The 26,747-nt window shown below is 39.2% G+C and overlaps 1 protein-coding gene across 1 annotated transcript in view; it reads left to right on the top strand.

Moving 5' to 3' along the window:
- Positions 1-26,747, top strand: part of TEX11 (testis expressed 11) — a 325,387-nt gene that overhangs the window by 196,365 nt on the left and 102,275 nt on the right. The window contains exon 17 of the mRNA XM_032255765.1: positions 10,005-10,107. Coding sequence (XP_032111656.1) covers positions 10,005-10,107 — 103 coding nt within the window. The remainder of the gene's footprint in view (positions 1-10,004; positions 10,108-26,747) is intronic.

The raw sequence follows: 26,747 nt of genomic DNA, 5'->3' as shown, positions 1-26,747 counted from the left end.
GGAAGAATTCCCTCTTTTTGTATTGTTTGGAATAGTTTCAGAAGGAATAGTACCAGCTCTTCTTTGTATGTCTGGTTGAAATCGGCTGTGAACTCGTCTGGACCTGGGCTTTTTTTGGGTTGTAAGCTCTTAATTGCTGCCTCAACTTCAGACCTTGTTATGGGTCTCACAGTAAAATTTTAATAATTTTTGAGGAAGCCCATTTATCTGATTTATCTCTTGTTGACTGTGTTTTGGGTGTCATATCTGAGAAATCATTTTCAAATCCAGTGTCATGAAGCTTTTCGCATGTTTTTGCATCTAAGACTTGTATAGTTTTAGCTGTTATGTTTACACCTTTAATCCATGTTGTGTTAATTTTTATGTGTGATATAAGGTAAAGATCCAAATTCATTCTTTTGCATGTGGATATCCTGGTTTCCTAGCACCATTTGTTGAAAAGACTGTCCTTTTCCTATTGAATAGTCTGGGAACCCTTGTCAAAAACCATTTCACCATATATGTTAGGTTTGTATTTCTGGGCTGTTATATTCTATTGGTCTTTATGTCTGTCCTTATCTCAGTACTGTACTGTTTTGATTACTATATCTTTGTAGCTAAGTCTTGAAATCAGGATCCCTTGAAAGTTCACATGAATTTTACGATGGGTTTTTCTATTTATGCAAAAACAAAATGCCCTTAGGATTGTCATAGGGATTACATTGAATCTGTAGATCCCTTCGGTTATCTTCCTTTTTTAGTTGTAAAATATATGTTATCTTCATTCCTTCTTCACATTTTTTCTTTTTGCCTTTTTTTCTCTTTTGGCTTTTTGAGTTTCTTCTTGTTAGTCTTTATTTCTGAAATGACTTCTTTTACTTCTAATATTTTCCTTAGCTCTACCACCTAATTTCTGAGTTTTTCTAATTATTACTAAATTATTGCTATTGGTTTTTGTTGTTGTTGTTGTTGTTATTATTTTTATTTCTCTAGAATGAGTCTTGCTCTGTCACCCAGGTTGGGGTGCAATGGTGCTGTCTGAGCTCACTGCAACCTCCACTTCCCAAGTTCAAGCAATTTTCCTGCCTCAGCCTTCCGAGTAGCTGGGAGTACAGGTGTGAGTCACCGCGCCCAGCCTCTAATTCTTATTTATGTTGATTTTTTTCATATCTTGTATCATTTTTAAATGTCTTTAGCTCGTTTTGAAATAGTTGGTTATGACTTTGACTTGTTTTTTGGGCACATTTTTCTGACATGGCTTTTATTTTCTGTGGGGATGGTTTTCTGTTGCTGCTGCTGCTTTTCTTTTTTTTTTTTTTTTTTTTTTTTACAACTTTTTAGAGTATTTACCTTGAAGCTTTACTGTTTCTTATTTTGATGTGAAATTAGTTTTTCTTATAAAAAGACGTTTAGAAAGTGTTGCTACTTCACAGAGCTCCTTTTTTTGTTTTTTGTTTGGTTTGGTTTGGTTTGTTAGTGTTTAAAAATAAGGCAGCTTTTTTTTTTCTGAGATTTCCTGGCTCTACTTCTCCTTGTATTTTGGTGTACACCCACACTGCCCAATATGATAGCAATGAGGCATGTGTGGCTATGTGCATTAAAATTAAAATTAAATTAAATTAAGTTATAAAATTTTATTTCTTCAGTTTTACTAGCCACATTTCAAGTGATAAATAGCCATGTTTGGCTAATGACTACTCTGTTGAATAGCACAAATACAGAACATTTCCACCATCACAGAACTCTATTGAACAACACTGATCTATTCCTTTTCTTTCATCTTTGTTGTCACTGTTCTATTCAGTTTTTGATTGTACTCTCAGCAGTTTCTCCTCAGTCTGGAGTCTGACTCAGAGGGGAGCTTTAAGGGTTCATAGGGCCTAGACTGCTATAGCTTCTTTAGCATATCTTTGATGTGAGGTCCTTGCACTCACTCAATAATGGAGAAGGCAATTTATCTCCCAGCTTCAACTGCTATTCTCCAATTTCCCCATCATGCTATTTAGCGGATTTCTGCAAGCCAATTTTGGGGTTCTCCTTTTCTACATAGTCCATTAGACACTTCCCTATTATTTCCTTTTTTTTCTTCATCCTGTACAGATGCTGACATAATGCAGGCCTTGGAGCTATAGTTGCTTTGTCTCTACCCACTTGTATTCTGCAATGCCTGGAGATACTTTGTCAGTCAGTTTTGTTGTAAATGCTGTCTGTGGTTTGGGGGTTTTGCCATCTGCATGCTCAGTTTTTCATGAGAATTTAGAGAAATGTTGCTTCTACCACCGGAATCCTTTCACACAGCTTTTTTCTTCCTACCTATCTACCTACCTACCTACCTACCTACCTACCTACCTAGCAACAGGGCCTCACTCTGTCACCTAAGCTGGAGTGCAGTGTTGTGATCACAGCTCACAGCATCTTTGAATTCCTGAGCTCAAGTAATCCCCCTACCTTGACCTCCTGAGTAGATGGGACCACAAGCAAGCACCACTATGCCTGGCTAACTAAAAATTGTTTTTTGTTCAGACGGGTGTCTTACTATGTTGCCCAGGCTGGTCCCAAACTCATGGACTCAGATGATTCTCTCACCTCAGCCTCCCAAAGTGCTGGGATCACAGGTATCAGCCACCACGTCCAGCCTCATGTGGCATATCTATACATATATATGTGTGTTTTATACAGCTACCTTTGCTAAAGTCTCTTAATAGTTGTAATAATTTACTTAGAAAGTCTTCTGGGTTGTCTACATATCCAATTATATAAACTGACTATTGTGTTTCTTCTTTTTCAATGTGTTTTATATATTTCTTGTCTTATTTTGTCTAATAATTCAACTACTATGTTGAAGTGGTGTTCTGAATTTAAAAGGGAAAGCTATCGTAAATTACCATTAAGCATGATGTTTGCTTTAGGGTGTTTTTTTGTGTTGTTGTTTTATAGATAAGGTATTAATTTCCAAGGAATGCTATAACAAAGCACTACAAATTGGGTGACTTATAACAACATAAATTTGTATACTTGTAGTTCTGGAGGCTGGAAGTCCAAAATCAAGGTTTCGATAAGGCTATGCTCTCTCTGAAGACTTCAGCAGAGGATTCTTCCTAGATTCTAATGTTTGCCAGTAATCCTTAACTTGTAGGTTCATCACTCCAGTTTCTGCCTCTGTCATCGCATGGTGTTATCGCTGTGTCTTATGTCTTCACATGGTGTTCAACTATCTGTGTCTGTGTCCAAATTTCCCTCTTATAAGGACACTAGTCATTGGTTTAAGGCCCATCTTATCAATTATCACCTCATCTTAACTTAACTATATCTACAAAGACACTATTTCTTAATTAGGTCACATTCTGTGGTTCTGTGTTGGGCATGAATTTTTGAGGGGACAATATTCAACCCAGTATAGATAACATACGTCAGATTTGGGAAGTCCTCATCTATGGATCATTTGTTAAGAGAGTTTATGTTTTGTTGAGATGATCATGATTTTTTTCTTCTTTATGTCACTAATTTGTTCAATTATATTGATGGAGTTATTTATTTATTTTATTTTATTTCTTCTCAGATGGAGTCTCGCTCTGTCAACCTGGCTGTAGTGCAGTGGCACGATCTCAGCTCACTGCAACCTCTGCCTCTCGGGTTGAAGCGATTCTCCTGCCTCAGGCTCCTGAATAACCAGGACTGCAGACACACACCACCATGCCCAGCAAATCTTTTTATTTTTAGTAGAGATGGGGTTTCACCATGTTGGCTAGGCTGGTCTCGAACTCCTGACCTCAGGTGATCTGCCATCTTGGCCTCCCAAAGTGCTGGGATTACAGACATGAGCCACTGCGCCCGGCCGGAGTTTTTTGTTTAAACCAGCCTTTCATTCCTGGAGAAAACTCAACTCAGTCATGATGTTATTCTTTTCCTATTTTACTTGGTTTGGTTTGTTAATATTTTAAGATATTTATGTTTCTCTTTGTGAGTGAAACTGGTCCCTAATTTTTCTTTTTCATTTTGTCCTTATTCGGTTTTGATATGAAGAGTATGCTGATTTTATTTAAAAGTTGCAGAGCATTCCTTTTTCTGTTATCTAGAAAAGTTTGTAAAACTTGAATAATTTCTTCCCTAAGATGTAAAGCTATCTGGAGAGTGATGCCAGCAGGATGTAATGGGAAGCCCTGGATGCTCCGTCCCTGAACAAGCATACTGATTCAGCATTAATTCATGGACAAATTCTCCTTATGAGAAATCCAGAAACTGATCAAAAGGTTCCTGCACTCTGGATAAATGTAAAATCAGACTCACCAAAGCCTACAGGGAGATTCAGGAAACGCTGTTACTAGAATCCCTACTCCTGGCATACCGTATGATCAGAAAGAGGCCCTTTAGCTCCCAGCTTCAACCATGGGAGGGAGAAAATTGGTTCATGTGCACATGACTCCAATTTTTCTGAGGGGGCTCACCAGAGGACTGGCTTCTGTCCTGCCGGTGTTGGAGCTCTCACAGGCCTGGCACAGTCTAGCCATGTGGAGGAAAATAGATATAGCAGCTTGGACTGGTAGACATCATGCTTCTCTGCCCTAGGCAGCGCAGAGTGAACAGATTAAAAATTCCAACTCTCAGCTTCTCTCTGGGGAGAGAAAGAGTTGATCTGGGGAGAGGAAGAGTATTCCATGCCCCAACTTCTCTGGGGCTGCCCCAAGATTTGGCATTTATCTTGCTAGTCTAGGAGCTCTGACAGATTTAACATAGTATAGCCAGCTAGGGGAGAATCAAGACAGTGGCTTGGGCTGGTAAATATCATGGTTCCTACCCCCAGCTCATTACCGAGTGAACACACAAAAACCATAGCTGTCCTGCTTCGTCAGGAGGGAAAGAGTTGGCCCAGGCATCTAACACCATTACTTTTCCATGGGCTACCCAAATGACTGGCTTCTGACTCGCCCATCTCAAAGTGTTAACAGGAACTGGCATTATCTAGCCATTTGGAGGCAAGCAACAGCAGAGATGGAGGTTTTTTTTTTTTTTTTTTTTTTTTTTTTCTTTTCTTTTTTTGAAACAGAGTTTTGCTGTGTCACCCAGGCTGGAGAGCAGTGGCACAGTCTCAGCTCACTGAAACCTCCACCTCCTGGGCTCAAGCAATTCTCTTGCCTCAGCCTCCTGAATAGCCAGGACTATAGGCACACACCACAACGCCCAGCTAATTTTTGTATTAGTAGAGACAGAGTTTTACCATGTTGGCCAGGGTGTTCTCAAACTGCTGACCTCAAGTGATCCACCTGCCCTTGGCCTCCCAAAGTGCTGGGATTACAGGTTTGAGCCACTGCACCTGTGCAGAGGTGGAGTTTTTAGCTAGCAGTCACCATAGACGCCCCTCTAACCTAAGTTCAGCACAGAGCAGTAGACAAAAATCTTTAGCTCTCAGCTTCTCCCTGGGGGAGAGAAAGAGTTGGACAAAGTGTCCAACAGCCCAACTTTGCTGGGAATCAGCCATGGAACTGGCTTCAGAATCACTTGTCCCAGTGTACTGATGCGAGGCATACCTTACATGGCTGGGGGCTGAAAAGAACAAATCAAGCAGGCTGGACTAGCATGAAGGTTTGAGAGGCCCCCAGAACCTCTGACTGGGCTCATTGGTGGGGATCTTTTCCTGTACAAGGACAGTTCGTGAAGCCTAGGAAAAGTGACTACTTCATCCAATCTGGAGATACCAACACAGAGACTTAATAAAGTGTTCTCTGGAAAACTGACACATTTAGTATTTTTATTATACAATTCAAAATGTTTTCCAATTTCCCTTGTGGTTTTTTCTTTGACTCATGAATAATGTAAAAATATTATTTCTGACTTTTGAAACATATGGAGATTTTATTGCCATTTTTAAAGCCATTATAAAGTAATTGATTTCTAGCTTAATTATAAGATTGTCATTGATTTTAGATTGAAATAAGTTGAGATTTGCTTAATGGTTAGGTAAATGATCACTTTTTTGTAAATATTTTGTGTGCTTGAAAGAAATGTGTTTTCTCCAGTTTTTAGGCACTGTGTATGTACATATATGTACAGCTGTTCCTTGACTTACGATGGAGTTACATCCCAATAAATTTATTTTAAGTTGAAAATATTTAAGGCAAAAATGCTGTTAATTCTGGCAAAATAGCAGGCATCTACAACTTGTGATGGTTTGACTTAATGATATTTTGATTTTATAATGATGGAAAAGCAGCATGCATTTAGTAGAAACCATAACACCATCATAAGTTATAAGGAGCTCCCAGACTTACAATTTGGTTACATCCTGATAAACCCATGATAAGGTCAAAAAAATCACAAGACAGAGACCACCTGTATACACACATGTATAAATTTAAGATTGTTCATTTTGTTTGAATCTTCTGTATCAAAACTCATATTTTGTGTACTGTATCACTTATTGAGTTGAGGCGCTAGAATGTCCCTTTATGGTTTGCATTTATCTATTTCTTTAATTTTATTATTTTCGCTTTATATATTTTAGGCCATACTATTTATACATACGAAATTAGTACTGTAATATATTTGTTTGTAGAAGTTTTATTGTTATGAAGTGATCTTCTTTATATCTAGTATTATTTTCTGCCTTAAAGTCATTTCTGTCTGATATTAATATATCCACACTTCGGTTAATATTTTCCAGATAGATCTTCCCTAATCCCTTTACTTTGAACTTTTAATATATTTATATTTTAGGTGTGCCACTTCTAAAGAACATGTAATTAAATATTTTTAATCCAGTGTGACCATTTTTGTTTTTTAACTAGTGCATTTCGTGTTTACACATTTAATATAATAGGTATATTTGAGTTTAAATCTATAACTTTATGCTTTCTTTCTTTTTTTTTTTTTTTTTTTTTTTTTTGAGACAGAGTCTCACTCTATACTCAGGCTGGAGTACAGTGTTGCAATCTCTGCTCACTGCAACCTCCACCTTTAATGTTCAAGTGATTATCATGCCTCAGCCTCCCGAGTATCTGGGATCACAGGTGTGTGCCACCACACCCAGCTAATTTTTGTATTTTTAGTAGAAACTGGGTTTCACCATGTTGGCCAGACTGGTTTCAAACTCCTGACCTCAGGTAATCTGACTGCCTCAGTCTCCCAAAGTGCTGAGATTACAGGCGTGAGCCACCACACCTGGCTTCTATTTATCATTTCTATCCTGTTTTACTCTCCTCTGTTGCCTTCTTTGGGATCAGTGTTTTTAAATAATAGACTTTACTTGTTAGATCAGTTTTAGGTTTACAGAAAAATTGAGTAGGAAGTATAGAGATAATACCCCTCACCATTCTTCACATGTTCAATTTCCCCTGTTATTAACATCTTGCATTAGTGTGCTATATGTGTTAGAATTGATAAGTCAAAATTGATATGTTATTTTTAACTAAAGTCTTTAGGGATTAGTCTTTGTGTTGTACATGATATGTGGTTTGATGAATGTATAAAAACGTGTCTACCATTATACCATACAGAATAGTTTCAACTCCTTGTGGTTCACATATTCATCCCTTCCTCCCTCTCACTGAACTAGTGGCAACCACTGATATTTTTATTTTACTGTCTCCATAGTTTTGCCTTTTCCAGAATGTCACATAATTGGAATTGTGTAGTATGTAGCCTTTTCACATAGCTTTCTTTCATTTAGCAATATGAATTTAAGGTTCCTTCATGTCTTTTTATGAGTTGGTAGTTCATTTTTTATTGCTGAATAATATCCCATTATCTGGATATATTAGTTTATACACTCACTTATGGAAGAACATCTTGGTTGCTTCCAAATTTTGGCAATTATGAATAAAGCTACTGCAAATATCTTTGTGTGGATTTTTGTGTAGACATAAAGTTTTGACACATTCAAGTAAATACCAAAGGTGCAGCTGCTGGATTGTATAGCAAGAGTATGTTTAGTTTTGTAGGAAACTGCCAAAGTGTCTTCCAAGGTGGCTATACCATTTTTCATTCCCACCAGTGATGAATGAGAGTTCCTGTTGCACCACATCCTTGCCAGCATTACATGTTGTTAAAGTGTTTTGAATTTTAGATATTTTAGATGTGTAGTGGTGTCTCATTGCTGTTTTAATTTGCAAAACCCTAATGACATGATATTAAGCATCTTTTCATATATTTATTTTCCATATGTATATTTTATTTAGTGAAGTGTTTTTTTTGCCCATTTTATACTTTGGGTTGTTTGTTTTCTTATTGTTGAGTTTGAAGAATTCTTCATACATGTTGAATATCAGTCCTTTATTAGATATGTGTTCTGCAAATATTTTTTCCCAATGTGTGGCTTTTATCTTTTATTATTTTAATGATGTCTTTCACAGAGCAGTTTTTAATTTTAATGAAGTTCAACTTACCAATTTTTTCTTTCATAGATAGGATTTTGGCATTGTGTCTAAAAAGCCATTGCCAAACCCAAGTTAACCTAGATTTTCTCCTATGTTATCTTCTAAGAGTTTTATAGTTTGGGGGTTTATATTTAGGTTATAATCCATTTTCAGTTAATTTTTGTGAGGTTTGTGGTCTATGTCTAGATGTACTTTTTTACATGTGGATATCTAGTTGTTCAAGCACCATTTGTTAAAAATACTACTTTAAATGTTTTTTACATTCCAGCCTTCCCCTTCTACTTGTGTGAAAATCATTTACTGCTTCTAATTTCTTAGTGGCTATCCTAGAAAGTATAGAATCCTTTCTTAACTGTCTTCCATGTTTGTAATCACTCTGTGCTGCACTATGGCTATTGTATTCTGTTTTATCTTTCAGGTCACTAATGTTCTCTTCATCTGTTTCTAATCTGCTACTAAACCTGTGTATTATGTTTTAATTTGGGTAATTGGGTTTTTCATTTCAAAAAGCTTCTTTGTTTCAAATTCCCAAGGTCACATTTTTATGGTCTCTGTTTCCTACTAACTTCACTAATATACAAAGTATTTAATTACTGATATGGCACAGGCAATAATAAAATAGGATGGATACCATCTAGAAACAACCACTGTAACTGTGTTAATTTGTACAATTGTGTATCAACCCACATACATATATTTTGAGCATACATTATATTTCTTTAGATTTTGAAAGTGTAGTTGTTTTATAACCAGTGTTTCATAATTCTAGTATCTGCATCTTAAGGGTCTGCTTCTGCTATCTCTTGTTTCTGCTGTTTATGGTACCTGGTTTCCAAGTGTGCTTTGTTATTTTTTTTAACGTGTACAACTCTTGGTTCTAGAAAAATTATTTATGGAAGTATTTCAAAGGCTAAGATGAAGGTGCTTTCCTCCAGAGAAGATTTACATTTGCTTCTGTAGATGTTCGGGAGCTATCTAAACTAAATTTTCAGGTTTAGGTCTTTTAGCTTCCTGTATAACATAGTTTGGGGCAGTAAATACATTTGTCTCCTAGTATTACACCTCAGGGATTGTTTCCCTCCATCCCATTGTGCTGCCTTCTATTCAGCACCAAGGTAACTTTATTTGCCGTCCCCTGGGGATGTAAGTAGGAGCGGGTTTACTTTTGACTTGTCCCTAGTCTAGGAGTGTGATCCCTTGGAACTTGATGTCTGTTCCCTTACCTAGTGATGTTCCTCAAAACTCAAGTTAACATTTGCTTACATTTGCAAATGCTTACCAGGTAAAAGTGACTTTCCTTTTCTGCTTACCTCTCTGAGACCTCACTTTTCCTTAGATTTTGCCTTGGTAATTCTTTTACTATCTTGTCAGTTGCTCTTATTCTTTCTGGAAAAAAAGTTAATATTTCATCCAACAGTTTTGGTTGCTTTCAGCAAGAGGGTGAGTCTGACATATCTAACTCACTCTATTTCCAGAAGTAGAACTCATAGTTACTTTAGCATTCTAGAAGAGCAGTTCAGCAAATATTTTTCTTAGATTTATATATTTTCATTGTGAGTATCCCTCAGCCATTTTGATTACCTTAATGATATTAGTAAAATATGGTAAGTCCTTCCTTGTAGATTTTATTAAAAGGACCCAATGTTTTCTTTTCAGGCCAAAGAGGCAGTGGCAGAAGCTGAACGACATGATCCTCGAAACATTTTCACTCAATTTTATGTATTCAAGATTGCAGTCATGGAGGGCAACTCTGAAAGAGGTATAAATTTTATTTGTGATATATATTTGACTAGTAACACAAAGCATAAATAATCCTCTTCAAACACAATGGGAAAAGAACATTGTTTTTAAGACAATATATTTGAATGTATGTTCTATCTTTCCTATGTGAAGATGATACAACCATGCAAAAAGAAACGGTGGAAGGTTATATAAAAGTAAAAGAACAGTGGTTACCTATCGAGGGAAAAGGAACTGGGCAAACATGGGACAAGAATTGGGGAAAGTCTTATCACTATGTACTTTTTTTACTATTATTTAAACCAACCTATTCAAAAATTAAATTTACAAAGCTGTGTGTTAGATATTAAAAACTCATATCAGTTAAGAATTGTCTTCAAAAAATGAAAATTGGGGTACCTTTTGATTTTTTTCACTTACTTGGGAGGAGATTGATGAGAGATTTGGCCTTGAAATGGAGTTTATCTCCACAGAGTGGACAGTGTTGGAATTTTACATGTAGCCCTCATCCCATTAATGTTGAGGCCTTTCCATTATGTTAAGCATGGTTTCCTAGCTGGTGTGTTTGCACAGGCACATGTATGTTGAATTGGTTATAGATATGCCTTTGCTCAGATATGAATGCCTTCAGCCCTCAGCCCTCAGGGTAGCTGAACTAATCCTGAGGCATTCTGAGCTCCAGACTGTTTGCTGTTTGTTTGGCATAAATTAAGAAATTTAAATTAATGAATCCAAACAAAATGCATAGAATGCAATTAAGCAACTGTTTATGGACACCTACTAGGTACAAGGGACTCTATTATTCACTCCATAAGAAAAAGGATCATTTATTTTACATTAAAAAAGAAATATTCCAGAATAGTAAAGTATATCTATAATAATTAAGGAATAGTAAATTAGAGGTTAATATTGCTGTCATGTTCATCACCAAAGTTTTCATTAGAGGCTTGTAGGCATTTGTTTTACTTGATATACCATGTTTAAGGATAAAAGAACTTAAAGTATTTTGCCAGTAAAAATGCCAAAAATACGTTGGGCACGGTGGCTCACGCCTGTAATCCCAACACTTTGGGAAGCCAGGGCAGGCAGATTATGAGGTCAAGAGATTGAGACAATCGTGGCCAACATGGTAAAACCCTGTCTCTATTAAAAATACAAAAAATAGCTGGACGTGGTGGCACGCGTCTGTAATCCCAGCTACTCAGGAGACTGAGGCGGGAGAATCCGTTGAACCCAGGAGGTGGAGGTTGCATTTAGCCGAGATTGCACCACTGTACTCCATCCAGCCTGGCGACAGAACGAGACTCTGTCTCAAAAAAAAAAAAAAAAAAAAGAGGCAAAAATAGTATTAAATTCCCTGTTAAATCTTTTGTTTGAACATTAGTTTTAAAAAATTATTTTACTTTTTAAATACAGCATCAGATCAACCCTTTTATTTCTTCTCCAGTTATCTGTGACCATTTTTTTAAAGTCATGTATATTGAAGATACATATAATCTACTCTTGCTGGTATATGGTCCTATGAGGTTTATATATGTTAAAAATTCTATGAGTTTTAATAAGTGCATACAGTCATATAACTATCACCACAATGTAGAAAAAAAAATACCTCAGGCCCCTTTACTGTCACTCCTCACCACTTTCAGCCCTGGAAATCAGTGATACCTTCTATCTCTATAGTTTGTCTTTTCCAGAATGTCATATAAATGAAATCATACAGTACGAAGCTTTTTGAACCTGACTTCTTTCACTTAGCTTAATGCATTTGAAACTCACCTATATTGTGTGTATCCACAGTTTTTTCTTTTTTATTGCTGTGTGGCATTCCATAGTTTGGAAATACCACAGTATGGAAAAATTCATTTACCAGTTGAAGGATATTTGGATGGTTTTCGGGTTTTTTTTCACCTCTGAGACAAGTTCCAAGTTTTCAGTTTTGATGATTGTAAATAAAGGTGCTATAAAACATCTCTTTACATAATTTGTGTGATAATATTCTTTTGAGATTGGATCTCACTGTGTCACCCAGGCTGGAGTGCAGTGGCATGATCTCAGCTCACTGCAATCTCCACCTCCTGGGTTCAAGCGATTCTCCTGCCTCAGCCTCCTGAGTAGCTGGGACTACAGGTGCACACCACCATGCCCAGATAATTTGATGATAATATTTTACTTCTTTAGGGTAAATAACTAGGAGTAGGATTGTGGACTTATATGGAAAATATATGTTTAACTCTATTAGAAACTGCAAAACTGTTTTCTAAAGTGGCTATACAATTTCACATGTGAACCAGCTATGTTTAAGAGTTCTAGCTGATCTACATTCTCATCAGCACTTGAAATTGTCCACTTAAAAAAAATTTAGCCATTCTGGGAGATTATTAAAAAGTCAGGAAACAACAGATGCTAGCAAGGCTGTGGAGACATAGGAATGCTTTTGCACTGTTGGTGGGAATGTAAATTAGTTCAACCATTGTGGAAGACAGTGTGATGATTCCTCAAATATCTGGAACCAGAAATACCATTTGACCCAGCTATCCCATTACTGGGTGTATACCCAAAGGAATATAAATCATTCTGTTATAAAGATACATGCACATGTATGTTCATTGCAGCACTATTCAAAATAGCAAAGACATGGAACCAACCCAAATGCCCATCAGTGATAGATTGGATAAAGAAAATGTGACACATATATATATGTGGAAGATATATATGTCTCCCATAGAATACTATGCAGCCATAAAAGAAATGAGATCATATCTTTTACAGGGACATGGGTGAAGCTGGAAGCCATCATCCTCAGCAAACTAATATAGGAACAGAAAACCAAACACCTCATGGTCTCAGTCCTAAGTGGAAGTTGAACAATGAGAACACATGAACACAACAAGGAGGGGAAAAACACACACTGGGGCCCTGTGGGCATGGGGAGGGGAGGGAGAACATCAGGACAAATAGCTAATGCATGCGGGGCTTAAAACCCAGGTGATGGGTTGGTTGATAGGTGCAGCAAACCACCATCGTACACGTATGCCTATGTAATAAACTTGCACATTCTGCACATGTATTCTGGAACTTTAAAAAAAATAAAGAACAAAAACTTAGCCATTCTGATAGTGGGCAATAGTGTTTTATTGTGGCATTAAGCATTTCCATAATGTCTAACATTTAATATCCATGTATCTTCTTTGGTGGAGTGTTTGTATAAATCTTTTTCCCAGTTTAAGATAGGGTACTTTGTTTTATTATTGATTTTTGACAGTTCTTTATATATTCTGGATATAAGTTGTCTTTTTAAAAAACTTATTTTTTTAATCAGCAAATAAAAATTATGTATATATATATAGATAGATAGATTATGAACAACATGGTGTTTTAAAGATGTTTACAATTAACGTATACATTACCTCATAACCTTTTTTTTTTTTTTTTTTTGAAGCAAGGTCTTACTCTGTAACCCAAGTGGAATTGCAATGGAGTGATCATGGCTCATTGCAGCCTTGACCTCTCAGGCTCAAATGATCCTCTACCTCATCTCTTTTATTTTTTGTAGAGATGGAGTCTCACTATGTTGCCCAGGCTGGTCTCAAACTCCTGGGCTCAACCAATCCTCCTGCTTCAGCCTCCCAAAGTGCTAGGATTACAGGCATGAGCCATGACAGCCAACCCTACCTTACATACTTACCTTTTTTGTGTGTATGTGTGGTGAGAACACTTAAACTCTCAGTGATTTTTTGAGAATAGAATACATTGGGCCAGGAGCAGTGGCGCACGCCTGTAATCCCGGCACTTTGGGAGGCTCAGGCAGGGAGATCACAAGGTCAGGAGATAAGACCATCCTGCCAGCATGGTGAAACCCTGTCTCTAATACAAGTACAAAAATTAGCTGGGCATGTTGGCGCACGTCTGTAATCCCAGCTACTTGGCAGGTTGAGGCAGGAGAACTGCTTGATCCCGGGAGGCAGAGGTTGCAGTAAGCCGAGATCGCGCCACTGCACTCCATCCTGGCAACAGAGCGAGACTCCGCCTCAAAAAAAAAAAGAATAGAATACATTGTTATGATCTACAGTCACCATGTTGTACAATAGATCTCTTGAACTTGTTTATTCTACTCCACCGAAGTTCTGTATTCTTTCACCATCTCCTTAATCTCCCCCACTCCTAAGTCCCTGGTAACCACCATTCTACTTTGCTTTTATGATCATTCTACTTTACTTCTATGAGGTCAACTTTTTTACATTTCACATATGAGATCATGTGGTGTTCATTTTTTTGTGCCTGACTTATTTCACTTAATATGATGTTATTCAGGTTCATACTTTTTTTTTTCACAAATGACAGGATTTCCTCCTTTTTTGAGGGTGAATAGTATTCCGTTGTGTATATATACACCACATTTTCTTTATCCATTTATCTTTTGATGGACGCTTAAGTTGATTCCATAGCTTGGTTATTGTGAATAATGCTGCAGTGAATATGGGAGTGCAGATATCTCTTTGACATAATGATTTCACTTTTTGGGGGGCGGTATTCTACCAAGTAGTGGGATTGCTGGATCATATGGTAGTTCTATTTTAATTTTTTTTTTTGAGATTAAATGAAAATTTATTTTCATACTAAAACAGATGACTGTGTGCTACTTCATTAACACAAAATGATTATTATTATATTAAATCACTCCAAACAGAGTGTACTTTTTCTTTTCCCATTTATTTATTTTATTGCATTTTAGGTTTTGGGGTACATGTGAAGAACATGCAAAATTGTTGCATAGGTACACACGTGGCAGTGTGATTTGCTGCCTTCCTCCCCATCACCTACATCTGGAATTTCTCCCCTTGCTATCTCTCCCCAGCTCCCCACCCCCCACCATCCCTCCCCTATTTCCCCCCAACTGACCCCAGTGTGTAGTGCTCCCCTCCCTGTGTCCATGTGTTCTCATTGTTCAACACCCGCCTATGAGTGAGAACATGCAGTGTTTGATCTTCTGCTTTTCTGTCAGTTTGCTGAGAATGATGGTTTCCAGGTTCATCCATGTCCCTACAAAGGACCCAAACTCATCGTTTTTGATGGCTGCATAATATTCCATGGTGTATATGTGCCGCATTTTCCCTATCCAGTCTATCGTCGATGGGCATCTGGGTTGGTTCCAGGTCTTTGCTATTGTAAACAGTGCTGCAATGAACATTCGTGTGCACGTGTCCTTATAGTAGAACGATTTGTAATCCTTTGGATATATACCCAGTAATGGAATTGCTGGGTCAAATGGAATTTCTATTTCTAGGTCTTTGAGGAATCGCCACACTGTCTTCCACAATGGTTGAACTAATTTACACTCCCACCAACAGTGTAAAAGTGTTCCTATTTCTCCACATCCTCTCCAGCATCTGTTGTCTCCAGACTTTTTAATGATCGCCATTCTAACTGGCATGTGATGGTATCTCAATGTTGTTTTGATTTGCATTTCTCTGATGACCAGTGATGATGAGCATTTTTTCATATGTTTGTTGGCCTCATGTATGTCTTCTTTTGTAAAGTGTCTGTTCATATCCTTTGCCCACAATTGAATGGGTTTGTTAGTTTTTTTCTTGTAAATCTGTTTTAGTTTTTTGTAAATTCTGGATATCAGCCCTTTGTCAGATGGGTAAACTGCAAAAATTTTTTACCATTCTGTTGGTTGCCGATTCACTCTAATGATTGTTTCTTTTGCTGTGCAGAAGCTGTGGAGTCTGATTAGGTCCCATTTGTCTATTTTGGCTTTTGTGGTCAATGCTTTTGGTGTTTTGGTCATGAAGTCCTTGCCTACACCTATGTCCTGAATGGTTTTGCCTAGATTTTCTTCCAGGGTTTTTGAGGTGTTAGGTCTTATGTTTAAGTCTTTAATCCATCTGGAGTTAATTTTAGTGTAAGGTGTCAGGAAGAGGTCAAGTTTCTTCTTTCTGCACATGGCTAGCCAGCTTTCCCAACACCATTTATTGAACAGAGAATCCTTTCCCCATTGATTGTTTTTGTCTGGTTTCTCAAAGATCAGATGGTTGTGTTGCCTCCGAGACCTCTGTTCTGTTCCATTGGTCTATATCTCTGTTTTGGTACCAGTACCATGCTGTTTTGATTACTGTAGCCTTGTAGTATAGTTTGAAGTCCGGTAGTGTGATGCCCCCCACTTTGTTCTTTTTGCTTAGAATTGACTTGGCTATGCGGCCTCTCTTTTGGTTCCATACGAAGTTTAAGGTGGTTTTTTCCAGTTCTGTGAAGAAGGTCATTGGTAGCTTGATGGGGATAGCATTGAATCTATAAATTTCTTTGGACAGTATGGCCATTGTCACGATATTGATTCTTCCTAACCATGAACATGGAATGTTTCTCCATCTGTTTGTGTCCTCTCTTATTTCGTTGAGCAGTGGCTTGTAGTTCTCCTTGAAGAGGTCCTTTACGTTCCTTGTTAGTTGTATTCCTAGGTATTTTATTCTCTTTGTGGCAGTTGTGAATGGAAGTGTGTTCTTGATTTGGTTCTCTTTAAGTCTGTTATTGGTGTATAGGAATGCATGTGATTTTTGCACATTGATTTTGTATCTTGAGACTTTGCTGAACTTGCTTATCAGTTTCAGGAGGTTTGGGGCTGAGACAATGGGGTCTTCTAGATATACAATCATGTCGTCTGCAAATAGAGACAATTTGATTTCCTCCTTTCCTATTTGAATGCCCTTTATTTCTTTTTCTTGCCTGATTGCTCTGGCTAGAACTTCTAATACTATATTGAATAGCAGTGGTGAGAGAGGGCATCCTTGTCTGGTGCCACGTTTCAAGGAGAATGCTTCCAGTTTTTGCCCATTCAGTATGATATTGGCTGTTGGTTTGTCATAAATAGCTTTTATTATTTTGAGATACGTTCCATCAATACCTAGCTTATTGAGGGTTTTTAGCATAAAGGGCTGTTGTTTTTTGTCAAAGGCCTTCTCTGCATCAATTGAGATAATCATGTGGTTTTTGTCTTTGGTCCTGTTTATGTGGTGAATTACGTTTATAGACTTGCGTATGTTGAACCAGCCTTGCGTCCCCAGGATGAAGCCTACTTGATCATGGTGGATAAGCTTTTTGATGTGCTGTTGCAATCGGCTTGTCAGTATTTTATTGAAGATTTTTGTATCTATGTTCATCATGGATATTGGCCTGAAGTTTTCTTTTCTTGTTGAGTCTCTGCCGGGTTTTGGAATCAGGATGATGTTGGTCTCATAAAATGATTTGGGAAGATTTCGCTCTTTTTGTATTGTTTGGAATCATTTCAGAAGGAATGGTACCAGCTCCTCTTTGTACGTCTGGTAGAATTCAGCTGAGAACCCATCTGGACCTGGGCTTTTTTTGGGTGGTAAGCTCGTAATTGCTGCCTCAACTTCAGACCTTGTTATGGGTCTATTCAGGGTTTCGGCTTCTTCCTGGTTTAGGCTTTGGAGGAGGGAAGTGTCCAGGAATTTATCCATTTCTTCCAGGTTTATTAGTTTGTGTCCATAGAGTTGTTTGTAATAATCTCTGATGATGGTTTGAATTTCTGTAGAATCTGTGGTGATATCCCCTTTATCGTTTTTTCTTGCATCAATTTGGTTATTCTCTCTTTTCTTTTTTATTAATCTGGCTAGTTTTCAGTCTATTTTGTTGATCTTTTCAAAAAACCTGCTCCTGGATTTATTGGTTTTTTGAAGGTTTTTTTGTGTCTCTATCTCCATCAGTTCTGCTCTCATCTTAGCTACTTCTTGTCTTCTGCTAGACTTTGAGGTTTTTTGATCTTGCTCCTCTAGCTCTTTCAGTTTTGACAATGGGGTGTCAGTTTTTGGTCTCTCCTTGCTTCTCATGTGGGCACTTATTGCTGTATATTTTCCTCTAGAGACTGCTTTAAATGTGTCCCAGAGATTCTGGTATGTTGTGTCTTCATTCTCGTTGGTTTTGAAGAACATCTTTATTTCTGCCTTAATTTCATTGTTTATCCAGTCAACATTCAAGAGCAAATTGTTCAGTTTCCATGAAGCTGTGCGGTTCTGGGTTAGTTTTTGAATTCTGAGTTCTAACTTGATTGCACTGTGGTCTGAGAGACTGTTTGTTACAATTTCTGTTCTTTTGCATTTGCTGAGGAGTGATTTACTCCCAATTATGTGGTCAATTTTAGAGTAGGTGTGATGTGGTGCTGAAAAGAATGTATATTCTGTCGATTTGGGATGGAAAGTTCTGTAAATGTCTATCAGGTTTGCTTGGTCCAGGTCTGAGTTCAAGTCCTGGATATCCTTGTTAATTTTCTGTCTGGTTGATCTGTCTAATGTTGACAACGGGGTGTTAAAGTCTCCCACTATTATTGTGTGGGAGTCTAAGTCTCTTTGTAAGTCATTAAGAACTTGCCTTATGTATCTGGGTGCTCCTGTATTGGGTGTGTATATATTTAGGATCGTTAGCTCTTCTTGTTGGATTGATCCTTTTACCATTATGTAATGTCCCTCTTTGTCTCTTTTGATCTTTGTTGCTTTAAAGTCTAATTTATCAGAGATGAGAATTGCAACTCCTGCTTTTTTTTGCTCTCCATTTGCTTGGTAAATCTTCCTCCATCCCTTTATTTTGAGCCTTTGTATATCCTTGCATGTGAGATGGGTTTCCTGGATACAGCACACCGATGGGTTTTGTCTTTTTATCCAATTTGCCAGTCTGTGTCTTTTGATTGGGGCATTTAGTCCATTTACATTTGGGGTTAATATTGTTATGTGTGAATTTGATACTGCCATTTTGATGCTAGCTGCATGTTTTGCCCTTCAGTTGAGCTGGTACTTCTTGTTCCTTTATATGTGTAGAGCCTCTTTCAGGAGCTCTTGTAGAGCTGGTCTGGTGGTGACGAAATCTCTGAGTACTTGCATGTTCCCAAAGGATTTTATTTTTCCTTCACTTATGAAGCTTAGTTTGGCTGGATAGGAGATTCTGCGTTGAAAGTTCTTTTCTTTAAGGGTGTTGAATATAGGCCCCCACTCTCTTCTGGCTTGTAGGGTTTCTGCTGAGAGATCTGCTGTGAGTCTGATGGGCTTCCCTTTATGGGTAACGTGACCTTTCTCTCTTGCTGCCCTTAGTATTTTCTCCTTCATTTCAACCCTGGTGAATCTGACGATTATGTGCCTTGGGGTTGCTCTTCTTGACGAATATCTTTGTGGTGTTCTCTGTATTTCCTGGACTTGAATGTTTGCCTGCCTTGCTAGGTTGGGGAAGTTTTCCTGGATAATACCCTGAAGAGTATTTTCCAGCTTGGATTCATTCTCTTCGTCGCATTCAGGTACGCCTATCAAACGTAGATTAGGTCTTTTCACATAGTCCCACATTTCTTGGAGACTTTGTTCATTCCTTTTTACCCGTTTTTCTCCAGTCTTGCCTTCCCGTTTTATTTCATTGAGTTGATCTTCGACCTCTGATATCCTTTCTTCTGCTTGGTCAATTCGGCTGTTGATACTTGTGCATGCTTCACGAAGTTCTCGTGTTGCGTTTTTCAGCTCCATCAATTCACTTATATTCCTTTCTATGTTGTCCATTCTCGTTAGCATTTCGTCAAATCTTTTTTCAAGGTTCTTAGTTTCTTTGCATTTGGTTAGAACATGTTCTTTAAGTTCACAGAGATTTCTTACTACCCACCTTCTGAAGTCTGATTCTGTCATTTCATCACACTCGTTCTCCATCCAACCTTGTTCCCTTGCTGGTGAGGAGTTGTGATCCCTTGTAGGAGGAGAGGTGTTCTGGTTTTGGGTGTTTTCATCCTTTTTGTGCTGGTTTCTTCCCATCTTTAAGGATTTATCCACCTGTCGACTTTGTAGTTGCTGGCTTTCAGATTGGGTCTCAAATCTTTCAGATTGACATTCTGTTTGTTGATCATGAGGTTGTTTCTGTGTTTTGGTTTTCCTTCTGTCAGTCTGGCCCCTCTGCTGTAGGTCTGCTGAGGTTCACTCCAGGCCCTGCTTGCCTGGGGATCACCTGCAGCAGCTGCTCAACAGTAAGGGTTGTTACCAGTTTTCTTCTTCTGCTATCTTTGTCCCAGAAGGATACCCGCCTAGTGTCAATCTGATCTCTCCTTTATGAGGTGTCTCTTTGGATATATAGGGGTGAGGGAGCTGCTTGAGGAGATGGTCTCTCCTTTATAGGAGCTCAAATGGTGAGCTGTGAGCTCTGTTGTTGTTCATTCAGAGCTGCTGGGCAGGTACTTTTAGGTCTGCTACAGCAGAACTCATAAACTGCTTTTTGTTCCCAGGTGCTCTGTCCCAGGGATTTAGGGCTTTATTTATGAGTTTCCGTCATGCTGCCGCCTTCTTTTTTTTTTTCCTTCAGAGCTTCCCAGCCCAGCAAGGAGGCAGCCTAGTCACTGTCGGCCTATAGAGGCTTTGCTGAGCTGCTGTGGGCTCCGCCCAGCTGCCGAGTGAACTTCCCTGCAGTCCTGTTTATATCAGTGTAGTTAGAACTGCTTTTGTGATGGTGGCCTGCCTCTGTTGAGGCGGAGTCTCTCTGCTGTGGTGGGTTGCCTTGGCAACGGCGGGCTCCCTCAGCAATGGCGGGTTGCCTTGGCAATGGCGGGCTGTCTCAGCAATGGCGGGTTGCCTCGGCAACGGCAGGCTGCCTCAGTATTGGCCGACTACCTCGGTCATGGCGGGCTGCCTCAGTAATGGCGGACGCCCCTCCCCCACAGAGCTGGACCGTTCCGGGTTCAGCTGCGCTTGCTGTGAAAGTCTCAATCCAGAGTTTCTGGTTGCTGTTCTTTTGTGGGGGTGGGACCAGCCGAGCCTGATCGCCTGGCTCCCTGCCTCAGCTTCTCTTTTAAGTTGGTGTTCCAGTCACTTGTTGAAGAGGCACTGGGGTCTGTTTGTTTTCCCCTGCGGCCACTCACTGCGCTGGCTTAAACAGCAGCACTGAGGTTTGTGGCTTTTTTTTTTTTTTTTTTTTTCCCTGGAATCTACTGTCCTGGTTCTGTGTTCAGTCCCCTTGTTGATCTGGCGAATGGGTGACTTCCCGTGGCTCCAATCGCCAGCCAAAAGGGCCCCCGGACCATTGTATTTTGTACGGAGAAATGCGGCTGGGGCGCCGACAAAGCAGCCGCACGGGGCAAAGCAGCGGCGCCGGCCAGCACAGCCGTGCTAGCCGAAACAGCCGCGCCTGCGACCGTCGAGCTCCTCCGCCCGGGAATTTCCTAGTCTGTGGGCAATAAAAATGCAGCGTCCACTCACCCTCTGCACTTTCACTGGGAGCTGCAATCCTGAGCTGTTCCTAAACAGCCATCTTGGATCCTATTTTAATTTTTTTTGAGGAACCTCCAGATTGCTTTCCATGATGGCCATAGTAATTTACATTCCCACCTATGGGAATGTAATATGTAGAAGGGTTCCCTATTCTCCACATCCTTGCCAACACTTGTTATCATTTGTCTTTTTAATAATAGGTATCCTAGCAGATATGGGATGATGTTTTCATTGTGGTTTTAATTTGCATTTCTCTAATGATTAGTGATGTTAGACATTTTTTCATATGCTTGTGGACCACTTGTTCATCTCCTTTTGAGAAATGTCTATTCCATTCATTTGCCCATTTTAAAATCAGGTTATTTGTTTCCTTGCTATTGCATTGTTTGAGTTTCTTATATATTTTGAATTTTAACCCCTTCTCAAATGCCTGGTTTGTAAATATATTTTCCCATTCCATACATTGCCTCTTCACTCTGTTGATGATTTCTTTTGCTCTGTAGAAGATTTTTAGTTTGATGTAATCCCATTTGTCTAATTTTGTGTTTACCAATGTCATGGATATTTCCCCATATGTTTTCTTCTAGTAGTTTTACAGTTTTATGTCTTAGGTTTAATTTTTTAATCTATCTTGAATAGATTTATATTTATATATATGTATTGTTAGATAAGAGTCAACTTTTTTTCTTCTGCATGCAGGTATCCAGTTTCACTGACACTATTTGTTGAAGATTCTGTCCTTTTCTTATTGTGTGTTCTTAATATCTTTATTGAAAACCAGTTTATTGTAAATGTGTGGATTTATTTCTAGGCTCTCTATTTCCTTTTAATGGCCTATGTGCCTATTTTCCTGCCAATACCATGCTGTTTTGATTAGTATAGCTTTGTAGTTTATTTTGACTTCAGGTAATATGGTGCCTTCAGCTTTGTTATTTTTGCTGAGGATTGCTTTAGCTAATCAGGGTCTTTTTGCTCCCATGGAAACTTTAGTTTTTTTCTTAATTTCTGTGAAAAATTTCATTGGAATTTTGATAGAGATTGCATTCAATCTGTAGATTGCCTTGGGTAGTATGGACATCCAACAATATTTTCCCAATCCGTGAACATGGGATATCTTTCCACTTCTTTGTATTTTCTTCACTTTCTTTCATCAGTGTTCTATAGTTTTTAGTGTACATGTCTTTCACTTCAACATTAAATTTGCTCCCAAGTATTTTTGTAGCTATTGTAAATGGAATCATGTTCTTGATATTTTTTTCAGATAGTTTGTTAGTATGTAGAAATGCCACTACTTTGTATATGTTGAGTTTGTATCTTGCTGCTTAATTGAATTCACTTACTGGTTCTAAGTTTGTTTTTTTTTTCTTCATTGCATCTGGAAGGTTTTCTATATATAAGATCATGTTACTTACAAACAGACAATTTAACTTCTTCCTTTCCAACTTAGATGCCTTGTATTTCTTTCTCATGCCTAATTACTCTGGCTAGGACTTCCAGTAGTATGTTTAACAGAAGTAGTGAGGGTGGACATCCACGTCTTCTTTCTTATTTTAGAGGAAAAGTGCTCAACTTTTCACCATTGAGTATGATGTTATTTGTCTGTTGGTCGTATAAGGCCTTTATTATTTTAAGGCACATTCCTTATATACCTAATTTGTTGAATGTTTTAAAATCATGAAATGATGTTGAATTTTGTGAAATGCTTTTTGTTTTTTGGAAGAATTTGAGGATTTTTATTAATTCTTCTTTAAATGTTTGGTAGGAACAGTGACACCATCAGATCCTGACCTTTTCATAGGTGGAAGATTTTTTATTGTTTATTTAATCTCCTTATTCATTACCTGTTCACAATTTTTATTTTGTTATGATTCAGTCTGGGTTTTATATGTCTAGGAATTTATCTATTTCTTCTAGATTATCCAGTTTCTTGGTGTATAATTGTTCATAGTAGCCTCATGATTTTTTATCTTTCTGTGGTATAAATTGTAATGTCTTCTCTTTCATTTCTGGTTTTATTTGAGTCTTACTTTTTTTTTTTTCTTAGTCTAGATACAAGTTTATCAATTTTGTTTATCTTTTTTTTTTTTTCTTTTTTGAGACAGTCTTGCTCTATCCCCAGGCTGGAGTGCAGTGTGCCATCTCCACTCACTGCTACCTCTTCCCCACTAGGTTCAAGCAGTTCTCCTGTCTCAGCCTCCTGCGTAGCTGGGACTACAGGCATATGCCGCCACACCTGGATAATTTTTGTATTTTTAGTGGAGATGGGGTTTCACCACATTGACTAGGCTGGTCTCAAAATTCTGGCCTCAAGTGATTTGCCCGTCTCAGCCTCCAAAAGTGCTGGGATTACAGGTGTCAGCCACCATGCCTAGTGATTTTATCTTTAAAAAAAAAAAAAAAAAAAAGAAGTTAGTTTCTAGTAAGACAAGCCTGGGTGGCAATGAACTCTCTCAGCTTTAGTTTGCCTGATAAAGTCTTTATCTCTCCTTCATTTCTGAAGGATAGGTTTACTGGGTAAACTATTAACTGGCAGGGTTTTTTTCTCTTCAGCACTTTGAATATATCTTCCCACTGTCTCGTGACCTATGTTTCTGCTGTGAAGAGCATTGCTAGCCTTATTGGAACTCCTTTATATGTTATATGCTGCTTTTCTATTGCTACTTTCAGGATCCTCTCTTTTATGTTGATTTTTGACAGTTTGATTATAATATGTCTTGGTGTTGTTTTGTTTGGATTGTATCTTATTGGAGACCTATAACCTTCCTGTACCTGTAGATTTCTGTCTTTCTCCAGGTTTGGAAAGTTTTCTATTGCTATTTATTGAAATGTGTTTTTCAGCCCTTCATATCTCTCATCTCCTTTTTGAACTCCTATAATTCAGATATTTGCCCTTTCTTTGCTGTCCCATAAGTCTCTATGCTTTTTTTTTTTTTTTTTTTTTTGAGGAGGAGGATCTTCTTTTAATTTTATTATTTTTTTTTAATTTCCAGCCTGTAAGTTCAAGGGTACATGTTCAGAATGTGCAAGTTTGTTACATAGGTAAACATGTGTCGTGGTGGTTTGCTGTACAAATCATCCCATCACCTAGGTGTTAAGTCCAACATCCACTAGCTGTTCTTCCTGATGCTCTCCCTCCTCTCAATCTCTATCCTCTGGCAGGCCCCAGTGTGTATTGTTAACCCCCATGTGTCTATGTGTTCTCATCATTCAGCTTCCACTTATAAGTGAGAACATGTGGTATTTGGTTTTCTGTTTCTGCATTAGTTTACTGAGGATAATAGCTTCCAGCTCCATCTATGTCCCTGCAAAGGACATGGTCTTGTTCCTTTTTATGGCTGCATAGTATTCCATGGTATTTATGTACCATATTTTCTTTATTCAGTCTATCATTAATAGGCATAAATTGATTTTGTGTCTTTGCTATGGTGAATAGTACTACAATGAACATATGTGTGCATTATCTTTATAATAGCATGATTTATATTCCTTTGTGTATATACCCCATAATGGAATTGCTGAGTCAAATGGTGTTTCTGCCTGTAGGTCTTTGAGGAATCCCCATACTATCTTCCATAATGGTTGAACTACTAATTTACATTCCCAACAACAATGTCAAAGCATTCCTTTTTCTCCACATACAACCTTGCCAGCATCTGTTGTTTTTTGACTTTTTAGTAATAGCCATTCTAACTGGTGTGAGATGGTATCTCATTGTGGTTTTGATTTGCATTTCCCTAATGATCAGTGATGTTGAGCTTTTTTTCATATTTTTGGCCACATGTATGTTTTCTTTTGAGAAGTGTCTGTTCATGTCCTTTGCACACTTTTTAGTGGGTTTTCAAAAAATTTGCTTAAGTTCCTTGTAGATGCTGGACATTAGGCCTTTGTCAGATGGATAGATTATAAAAATGTTCTCCAATTTTATAGGTTGTTTGTTCACTTTAATGATGGTTTCTTCTGCTGTGCAGCAGCTCTTTAGTCTGGGAAGGTACTTTATTAGCCTATCAAGGAACTACAGGCAGGCTGATTTGCATGGTTCACATGTGGGCTGGCTCCTAGAGTCCTTTGGCAGCCTGGCCTTGTTCCTAGATTAGCAACTGGGTGGGCCTGGATGCTTAGGATCTATGGGGTTGGATCTGGAACCTGGGTCCACTGAGGTGGACTTCTTGATTGGGTCTGCAGGATTGGGCCTGGAGCCTGTATCCAATGGGGCTGGCCTGAAGTTTAGGTCCACATTGGCTGACCAAACTCTAAAGTGGGCCTTGAGCCTGAATCTACAAGAGCCAGCCACATGCTGGGATGGGTCTTTTGCCTGGGTCCCCTGGGATAAGCCTGGTGCCTGAGTCTATAGGGGTTGGCCTGGCACTGAGGTGGGCCTCAAGCCTGAGTCCATGAGGGCAGGCCTCAGTCCTGGGTCAATGGGTGCTAGACTGGAACCTGGGTTTGTAGGGGTGATTTTAGAGCCTCAGTCCATGGGGGCTAGCCTGGCACCCAGGTCTACTGGGGTGGTCCTAGAGCCTGGAGCTGGCCTAGTGTTGGAGCAGATGTGGAGCCTCAGGGCCATAAGGACTGGCCTGAAGCCTGGGATTGTGGGTACTAAATTGCTATTTGGAGTCACACTGGCTGGCCTAGACTGTGGGGCTGTGGGGATCTGCCCTGGGGCCTGGGTATGTGGGGCCCAGCCTGGAGGATGGGGTGTGTGGGTGCTAGCCCCGAGGCTAGGTCTGTGAGGTCTGACCTGGGTCCTGAAGCTGCGGGAGCTGTCCTGGAACCTGGTTGCATAGGGGAAGTCCTGAAGCCTTGATCCATGGGGGCCAGCCCATCCCTAGGGTCTATTTGAATTGGCTTGGAGTCTTGGTCTGCTAGAGCAGACTTGGAGCCTGGCCCCACTAAAGTGTGGAGTGACATAAGCAGTTGTGAAGGCTGTGTTCATAGATGCCAGCCTCGTACCTAAGGCCAGGGGTACAGACCTGGTATTGGGGCAGGCCTGAAGCCTGGGGCTGTGTAGGCCGACCTAGCTCTGAGGTAGTCTAAAAACCTGGGGTGTGCCTGGATCCTGGGAATGCAGGGGCTGGCCTGGCACTGAGTGGGCCTCGATCCTATATCTACAGGGACCAGCCTAGAGGCTGGGTCCATGGGTGCTGCCCTGATGACTAGGGCTGTGGGCTAGCCTAGTGCTGGGGCAAACCTGAGGCCTGGGGCTATGAGAGCTGGCTTCATACTGGCAGCAATCTGGTGCCTGGAACCACTGATGTCAGCCTGGTCCTAGGGATGGAGACTGGGTCTAAAGCCTGAGTCTATTAGGACTGCTATGGCACTGGGACAGGCCCAAAGCCTGGGGCTAATGGGTCCGGTCCAGCACTAGGGCCAATCTGGAGCCTGGGTCCGCTGGGGTTAGCCTGGTGATGTGGGAGTCCCG

This window comes from Sapajus apella, unplaced genomic scaffold (assembly GCF_009761245.1).
Source record: "Sapajus apella isolate SASKATOON/1434 unplaced genomic scaffold, GSC_monkey_1.0 scaffold91, whole genome shotgun sequence".
NCBI classification, from domain to species: domain Eukaryota; kingdom Metazoa; phylum Chordata; class Mammalia; order Primates; family Cebidae; genus Sapajus; species Sapajus apella.
The sequence above is the reverse complement of the archived record's forward strand: the minus strand, read 5'-3'. Positions and strand labels throughout refer to the sequence as shown.